Source organism: Bombina bombina, chromosome 7 (assembly GCF_027579735.1).
Source record: "Bombina bombina isolate aBomBom1 chromosome 7, aBomBom1.pri, whole genome shotgun sequence".
NCBI classification, from domain to species: domain Eukaryota; kingdom Metazoa; phylum Chordata; class Amphibia; order Anura; family Bombinatoridae; genus Bombina; species Bombina bombina.
This window is the reverse complement of record NC_069505.1, coordinates 189,407,750-189,416,769: the sequence shown is the minus strand read 5'-3', so window position 1 is coordinate 189,416,769 and position 9,020 is coordinate 189,407,750. Positions and strand designations below refer to the sequence as shown.

Sequence of the window (9,020 nt, the reverse complement as noted above, 5' to 3'; positions counted from 1 at the left end):
TAGAGGGTGTACCGCTCACTTTTTGGCCTCCCAGGACAGACTCGTAATACCAGCGCTATGAAAGTCCCATAGAAAAAAGACTTTACGAAGTTTATGTAAGTCGTTTTGCGGTAAGGCCAAAAGTGTGCGGTGCCCCTAAACCTGCGAGACTCGTAATACCAGCGGTAGTGAAAAAGCAGCGTTAGGACCTGTTAACGCTACTTTTTCAGCCTAACGCACAACTCGTAATCTAGCCGATTGTTAGTATAGGTCACATGGTTTCTTCATAGGTTTGTTGCTGGATTGTCTAGATTAGAAGCTGCCAGGAAAAGGGAATAAATACAATTCGAATTGATTTGTGTGCAGTTAAAGCAAATAATTAGTCTGTTCACAAGATAATAAACCAGTTAAATCTAGCATTCTGTGGAGTGGACTTTATAGTTGTCTCTGTTAGTGGCAATGGGAGATTCTCTGATGCATAGTGAAGTTTTACTTAATTCTTTAGTTTTTTTCTCCTTCCGCCATTACTGTACTTCTTTTTCACCCTTTCCATTTATCTCGAAAATCTGTATTCTCCACTCTGTTTCCATCCATAAACTAGTTCTCACAGAGGGACAGTTTCGTTAAAGCTCTCCTCTGTACTGTGAGGTCCCTCAAAGAATCTTAGAACGGCAAAGTTTAGCTTGAAAGACATTTATCTCAATATGTGGGGCTATAGGTAGCAATTAGACACAAGATCGTACAATGTGATGCTTAAAAAAAAAGCCACCAGCGTCTTTGTATGATTTATCTCCATGCTGGTGGGCTTTAGATAATTTGGCCATTAATCTTTCTTCCCTTCTTGTTGTTTTTTTTCTCTTCAGTCATACATCATCCTATAAATCAGGTTCTGTCATCAGGCAATAGTAATCTGCCCTAGCTGAGTAGTTCCGTGACCCCAGGTCTGAGACATCATCCATGTCTGATGAAGCTCTCCTATCAGTTATCATGGTAACGGGTGCCATTCGAGGAGGGGATGTCTTGTAGAAGGACCGGCGCACACCTGATAGGAAGAGGGGAGAGTGTGAGGTGGACAGAAGAAAATAAGACAGTGATATAAGAAAATGTTGAGCACTGTACCTAGGTCACCATCAGGGTCTGGATCTGCTGTTTCTCTGCTTGGAGTCAGCATGGGATCTTTGTCTTCTTGACTCAGGATTTGAGGGTCTCCTTTGCCTTCAGGAAGAGCAATTTTCCGAGGTAGAGCTAGACGTAACTCTTTCCAGAATCCAGAAGAGGGAGACTGTAAAGAACGATATAGATAAAATGAACTAAGGAGGTAGATTATCATAATACATCATTTCAGTATCACTGTAGCTGCAATTTGTGAGACTTTTACATGGTCTTGTGTTTGGTAAATGTGTCATCTATTTATCCAGGCTACCATAACAATACCCCTATTTACGGTTTAGTCATAGAAGAATACTTGAGCTTCCATTTCTATGTCATCTAGATCTATTAGACGTGAGTTTAAGCTGAGAATACACAAAAACATCAATATCTGAAGAAAAAATAACATATGCCAAGAGGTCAAATTGGTTTTAGATAGTCCAAAATGTGTGTGAAAGTGTTTTCTGATGGGCTGATTAACTCTTTGTGAAAAGCTTAACAGTAAAGAATATGGTTGGTTGTCACAATGAGAAGTAAACTAACATTAGACTTCACATTTTTTTACCTCATTATACTTATTCTACCTACTTTTGTAAACTGCCATATGCACTCCTGGTGCAGATAAATGTCACTTGATGTTTATAGGCTACTTGAATTATCGTTGGCTCTGCTTTGCTGTTCAGCGAGCTGTTAGTTATGTTTGACATAAAGGTTATTTTGTGTATTTAAAGCCCCTCCATCAGATATATTACCTGCTAATAGTCTTTTGCTGTTTTCCTGCACTGACATTCTAGATTATTAGACTCTTGCCTAACATGCCCGCTTTGTATTGGCCCATTGCTTAATCTAGCACCAGAGGTCTGCTTCTCTCCTGTCTGACTTATACCCTTGACTATTCAGTAATCAAAAACAGCTTGTCTTGTTTATATGCTGGAGTCTGGTAGGTGACATCCAGGATTTAACCTATTGTATTTCTGCCTCTTGTTCCACCCTCTAGTTGGATATTTACTTCTAAGTATTACAAAAAATGGGTTAAAATGTTTCTTATAGTGCTATTATAGTTACACATTCTCAGAATAATACTCTAATGAGAGATCATTGCATAAAACTGTGACCACGTACCACAGAGCCAGCCTTCCAAACCAGCATCCGCAAAGTTCCTCGTTGGGAATTCAAGAGGTGAATCACTTCCCCAGGCAAATCCCTGTATTGATTCTCAAATAATATGAAGAGAGGTTGTTTGGAGAGTTCCAGCAAACGGACTAATCCCTCCCTAGGAAAGATTTACATCTTGTTATGTAGGTAGGGAAACAAAGTTTACAGCACCAGAAAGTCAGAACAAGTCTTGTTATCCTAAATATGAGAAACTGCTACAGGCCTCTATAATGTGCAATTAATTTTATAAGGTAGGAGAACTGAGATGATCAAGCAGTTAATAGGTGAATGCAATAAACTGTCACTGAGTAATGAGGGACTCTTATTAACTCAAGTAGGACAGAAGACTGACACACTCATGAGATTATTACACAAATATAAGGCAGCCAATAATATGCACAATATGATGTTCCAGGTGTAACACGGCACATTGTGCAGGAATTATCCCAACAAAATGTTATAAAGGGGAAGAAGGAATTTTATAATGTTATACTGGTAAGAATTAACTTGTAGCACTTGGTTGGTACAGTAGAGTGTAACAAGGTAATAAGCACTTCTAGCACTTGGTTAGTACAATAGAGTGTAACAGGGTAATAAGCACTTGTAGCACAGGGTTTGTACAATAAGAAGTAACAGGGTAGTAAATTACTTGTAGCAAATGGTTTGTACAATAAAATGTAACAGGGTAGTAAATTACTTGTAGCAGTTGGTTAGTACAATATTATATAACAGGGTAGTAAAGTACTTGTAGCACATGGTTAGTACAATAGGATGTACAAGGGTAATTAGCACTTGGTTAGTACAAAAAGAGGTAACAGGGTAGTAAAGTACTTGTAGCACATGGTTAGTACAATAGGATGTACAAGGGTAATTAGCACTTGGTTAGTACAAAAAGAGGTAACAGGGTAGTAAAGTACTTGTTGCACTTGGTTAGTACAATAGGATGTAACAGGGTAATAAGCACTTGTAGCACTTGATTAGTACAATAGGATGTAACAGGGTAATAAGCATTTGTAGCACATGGTTAGTACAATAAGTTGTAACAGTGTAGTAAATTACTTGTAGCACTTGGTTAGTACAATAGGGTGTACAATGGTAATTAGTACTTGGTTAGTACAAAAAGAGGTAACAGGGTAGTAAAGTACTTGTTGCACTTGGTTAGTACAACAGGATGTAACAGTGTAATAAGCACTTGTAGCACTTGGTTAGTACAATAGGATGTAACAGTGTAATAAGCACTTGTAGCACTTGGTTAGTACAATAGGATGTAACAGGGTAGTAAATTACTTGTAGCACTTGGTTAGTACAATAGGATGTAACAGGGTAGTAAATTGCTTGTAGCACATGGTTAGTACAATAGGATGTAACAGCAAAGTAAAGTACTTGTAGCACTTGGTAAGTGCAATAGGAAGTAACATGGTAGTAAATTACTTGTAGCACTTGGTTAGTACAATAGGATGTAACAGTAGTAAAGTACTTGTAGCACATGGTTAGTACAATAGGATTTAACAGGGTAGTAAAGTACTTTTCCATATCAAGGGCTGTATTCATTGTTCTGCATCCTTTGTGGTATACCTTGTTGAATGTACTACACATAATATGCAATATGTGGGTATGACCACTAGGGACGTCAGAACAAGAATACATGAACAGTTAGGCTACATTACCAACAAGCAGGGCTGTTCTGAATTGTCAAGAAATTTCATTGACATACATAAAGGCAATGTCAATGACTTCAAATGGTGTGCTATCGAATGAATTACTAACTTATACAGTGGTGGTGATAAAAATAAAGTACTATCTAGACAAGAGGCATTTTGGATTTTTAAGCTGTCAACCCAGATGCCAAATGGTTTTAATTCTGAATTTGATTTAATTAATTATTGGGAATTATTTATATCTTTGTATATACAGTATATATATATATCTTAATATATATTTTTAACTGGAATCAACTATTTTATCTATAGTAATATTGAGTCTATCTTCATTATCGCCATTTAACATTTCTCCCTCTCTTTTGTAAGATCTTTCATAGTGCTCTATATAGACTAACTAACATTCACCTAGATTACGATTTTTGCGTTATGAGTCAAATAGCAGCGTTGTGGCCCATAACGCATTTTTTTCCCTAACGCAGCCATTACAAGTCTTGTCGGTATAGCTGTACCGCAAGCCTTTTAGCCTGTACCACAACGTCAGTCCCGCACTCCTAAAAATTACGTTTTTTAATGGGATTCCCATAGCGCCAGTATTACAAGTTTTGCGTTCTGGCTAAAAGGCGAGCGTTACAGCCTAAAATGACAAGATCCGTACCGCCATCTAAAGTCAGTAGTTATGAGTTTTACGCTACAAAGCTGTACCATAAAACTCATAACTAAAGTGTTAAAAAGTACACTAACACCCATAAACTACCTATTAACCCCTAAACCAAGGCCCTCCCACATCGCAAACAGTATAATAATTTTTTAACCCCTAATCTGCTGCTCCCGATATCGCTGACACTTTCAAAAACTATTAACCCCTATTCCGCCGCTCCCTGACATCCTCACCACTATACTAAAGTTATTACCCCTAAACCGCCACCCTCCCACATCGCAAACACTATTTAAATATTATTAACCCCTAATCTGCCGTCCGCCTACATCGCCCCCCACTATACTAAAGTTTATAAGCCCTATACCGCAGCCACTATACTAAACCTATTATCCCCTAAACCGCAAGCCCCCCACAACGAAATATACTAAACTAAACTATTAAACCCTAAACTGAAACCCCTCCACATTGCAATAAACTAAATTAAACTATTTACCCCTAAACCTAACTTTATATTAAAATTACAATTTCCCTAGCTTAAATTAAACTAAAACTTAACTGTCAAATTAAAAAAACTAAGTTTAAACTAACAATTAAACTAATATAATAATTAAACTAAAATTAAACTAACTACCAATTCAATTAAACTAAACTACACATTAAAAAAATCCTAATACTACTCTAAAAATTACAAAGTATCTAAATACCAAAGCAAAACAATACTAACGGCTAGATTACGAGTTTTGCGTTATGAGGGGTGCGGTGCCAACTTGCACGTTATTGTCACCGCTGACACCCCAACAGCGCTGGTATTACAGGTTTTTAAAAACCCGGCATTAGCAGGCAAGAAGTGAGCGTAGAGCAAAATTGTGCTCTATACCGAACTCCAATACCAGAGCTGCACGATTTCCCCATAGACATCAATGGGGAGAGCCGGCTGAGAAAAAGTCTAACACCTGCAATAAAGCAGCATAAAGCTCAGTAACGCAGCCCCATTGATTCCTATGGGGAAACTAAATTTATGTTTACACCTAACACCCTAACATGAACACCCCAAATCTTACACTTATTAACCTCTAATCTGCCGACCCCGACGACACCTACATTATACTTATTAACCCCTAATCTGGCGCTCCGGACATCGCCGCCACTATAATAAACATATTAACCCCTAAACCTCCGCATTGCAAACACTAGTTAAATATTATTAACCCCTAATTTGCCACCCCCAACGTCGCCGCCACTATACTAAATTTATTAACCCCTAAACCTAAGTCTAACCCTAACACCCTTAAATATAATTAAAATAAATCTAAAGAAAACCTACAATTAATAACTAAATACTTACCTGTAAAATAAACCCTAAGATAGCTACAATATAACTAATAGTTACATTGTATCTAGCTTATGTTTTATTTTTATTTTACAGGCAAGTTTGCATTTATTTTAACTAGGTAGAATAGTTAGTAAATAGTTATTAACTATTTACTAACTACCTAGCTAAAATAAATACAAAAATGTACCTGTAAAATAAACCCTAACCTGAGTTACACTAACACCTAACCTTACACTACAATTAAATAAATTACCTAAATTAAATACAATTACCTAAATTACAAACAAAAAAAACACTAAATTACACAAAATAAAAAAGACATTATCAGATATTTAAACTAATTACACTTAATCTAATAGACCTATCAAAATAAAAAAATCCCCCCCAAAAAAACAAAAAACCCTAGCCTAAACTAAACTACCAATAGTCCTTAAAAGGGCCTTTTGCAGGGCATTGCCCCAAATAAATCAGCTCTTTCACCTGTAAAAAAAAATACAAACACCCCCCAACAGTAAAAGCCACCATCAACACAACCAACCCCCCAAATAAAATCCTAATTAAAAAAACCTAAGCTCCCCATTGACCTGAAAAGGGCATTTGGATGGGCATTGCCCTTAAAAGGGCATTTAGCTTTTTTTTGAAGTGCCCAAACCCTAATCTAAAAATAAAACCCACCCAATAAACCCTTAAAGTCCTCAACGAAGCCGGGAGAAGTCTTCATCCAAGTCGGCAGAAGTGGTCCTCCATACGGGCAGAAGTCTTCATCCAGACAGCATCTTCTATCTTCATCCATCCAGCGCGGAGCGGCTCCATCTTCAAGACAACTGACGTGGAGCATCCTCTTCTTCCGATGACTAATGACGAATGAAGGTTCCTTTAAATGACGTCATCCAAGATGGCGTCCCTTGAATTCCGATTGGCTGATAGAATTCTATCAGCCAATCGGAATATAAGGTGAAAAAATCCTATTGGCTGATCCAATCAGCCAAAAGGATTTTTTCACCTTAAATTCCGATTGGTTGATATAATTCTATCAGCCAATCGGAATTCAAGGGACGCAATCTTGGATGACGTAATTTAAAGGAACCTTCATTCATCATCGGAAGAAGAGGATGCTCCACGTCGGATGTCTTGAAGATGGAGCCGCTCCGCGCCGGATAGATGAAGATAGAAGATGCCGTCTGGATGAAGACTTCTGTCCGTCTGGAGGAACACTTCTGCAGGCTTGGATGAAGACTTCTCCCGGCTTCTTTGAGGACTTCTCCCGGCTTTGTTGATGATGGATGTCCGGTCTTCAAAACTGTAAGTGGATCTTCGGGGGTTAGTGTTAGGTTTTTTTAAGGGTTTATTGGGTGGGTTTTATTTTTAGATTAGGGTTTTGGGCTGCAAAAGAGCTAAATGCCCTTTTAAGGGCAATGCCCATCCAAATGCCCTTTTCAGGGCAATGGGGAGCTTAGGTTTTTTTAGTTAGGGTTTTATTTGGGGGGTTGGTTGTGTGGGTGGTGGGTTTTACTGTTGGGGGGGTTGTTTGTATTTTTTTTACAGGTAAAAGAGCTGATTTATTTGGGGCAATGCCCCGCAAAAGACCCTTTTAAGGGCTATTGGTAGTTTATTTTAGGCTAGGGTTTTTTTTTGGGGGGGGGTTTATTTTGATAGGGCTATTAGATTAGGTGTAATTAGTTTAAATATCTGATAATGTCTTTTTTTATTTTGTGTAATTTAGTGGGGGTTTTTTGTAAGTTTTTTTATTGAGGTTGAAAAAATAAAGACAGTACATACACAGCCAGCATGAAACAAATGGTAACAGTCAACACAGTCATCGTAATACATAGCATTGCGAGGTGTCCATAATATAGTACTGCACTTATAACAAAGTAACCTTAATCAACCTCAGTTTTCCTTATTATGAGCAAACAAATATCAACTTCCTTGAAACTAATAAAGTATAGAATATAATATGGTGTATATAATATAATGTAACATATAATATGATATCATATAAACTCCCTTAGTGATAAATAGAATCTATAGTCAAGCGTTGGAACTAACACCTAAATAGAGGCAACCAAGAGCTGTGTTAAGATTGTATGTTTAGTTGGAAGGTAATGATGATCAGTCCTGCTGATCTAGATAGGGTATATAGATTCAGTACTATGATGTTATGTAGGAGTAAGTACTTAGGAAGTAATTAAAAACAGTAGTTAAGGAGCGGTATAAGAAGATATACCGCCTGGTTAGTCCTCCTAAAATAGGGGCTAATTATTTTTTTTTGGGGGGGTGGTAGTTTAATTGTGGTAAGCAAGACATATCAAGATTGCTCTATGTATTGACCTCTGTAAATTTGAGGGTTATTACAAAAGTACTGATTAAAAGCTAGGGTTATGTATAGTTAGCTAAATTAACTTTTCACAGTAAACCTGCAATTGAGATATATGGGGGCAAAGGAAGCTTTTAGAATGAAAAAACACCTGTTTGACAAAAGGGATATCCCCAGAAATCTTAAGACTGGTTACAGATATGTAGTTGCCAAGGTGTATGCTGAGTGTGTAGGACATTTATGCTGGTTTTGATAGGAGGGTCTGATGTGCCTCAACACCTCTCTGCATCAGAGGTAACTCCCTCTAGTTGTCCCTCAGAATGCCTAGTGGTTTACAAGGGGACTACTGTCTGACATTGTGTAGACGGGCACATTAAATAATAATAACATTCTCACGGCCTTCATATAGTATGATATCTCCAGGGTAGATCTATAACATGCAAGTAGCAAAGAAACTTAATATTAAACACATACCATCTAACATCACTGCATGCAAACTTTCAGAGCATAGTAGAGAGGAAAGTATAACCATACACCCATACAGCAACTCAGGAAATGAGTGTATATTAGAACCCTTAAGTAAGTCTTGAGACTAAGGTTACTTCTGAGTTACAGTTTATTGTGGCATAATTAAAAAAAAATAAAAAAATAAAAGATAAAAGATAAAAGATAGGTATGCATCCCGCCGCCCGGGCACGGGCCCTTTACCCGGCGACAGGAGAACACCTAAAAGATATGTATACTAGCCAACTATTGTAAGGGGTACAA

At 37.6% G+C, this 9,020-nt stretch overlaps 1 protein-coding gene across 1 annotated transcript in view; it reads right to left on the bottom strand.

Annotated features, from left to right (window-relative positions):
• Positions 1-398: 398 nt before the first annotated feature.
• SIGIRR (single Ig and TIR domain containing) overlaps positions 399-9,020 on the bottom strand; it is a 119,830-nt gene continuing 111,208 nt past the window's right edge. Inside the window, exons 8-10 of the mRNA XM_053720510.1 lie at positions 2,251-2,401; positions 1,099-1,261; positions 399-1,021 (exon numbers count right to left, since the gene is read on the bottom strand). Coding sequence (XP_053576485.1) covers positions 855-1,021; positions 1,099-1,261; positions 2,251-2,401 — 481 coding nt within the window. The 3' untranslated portion in view covers positions 399-854. The remainder of the gene's footprint in view (positions 1,022-1,098; positions 1,262-2,250; positions 2,402-9,020) is intronic.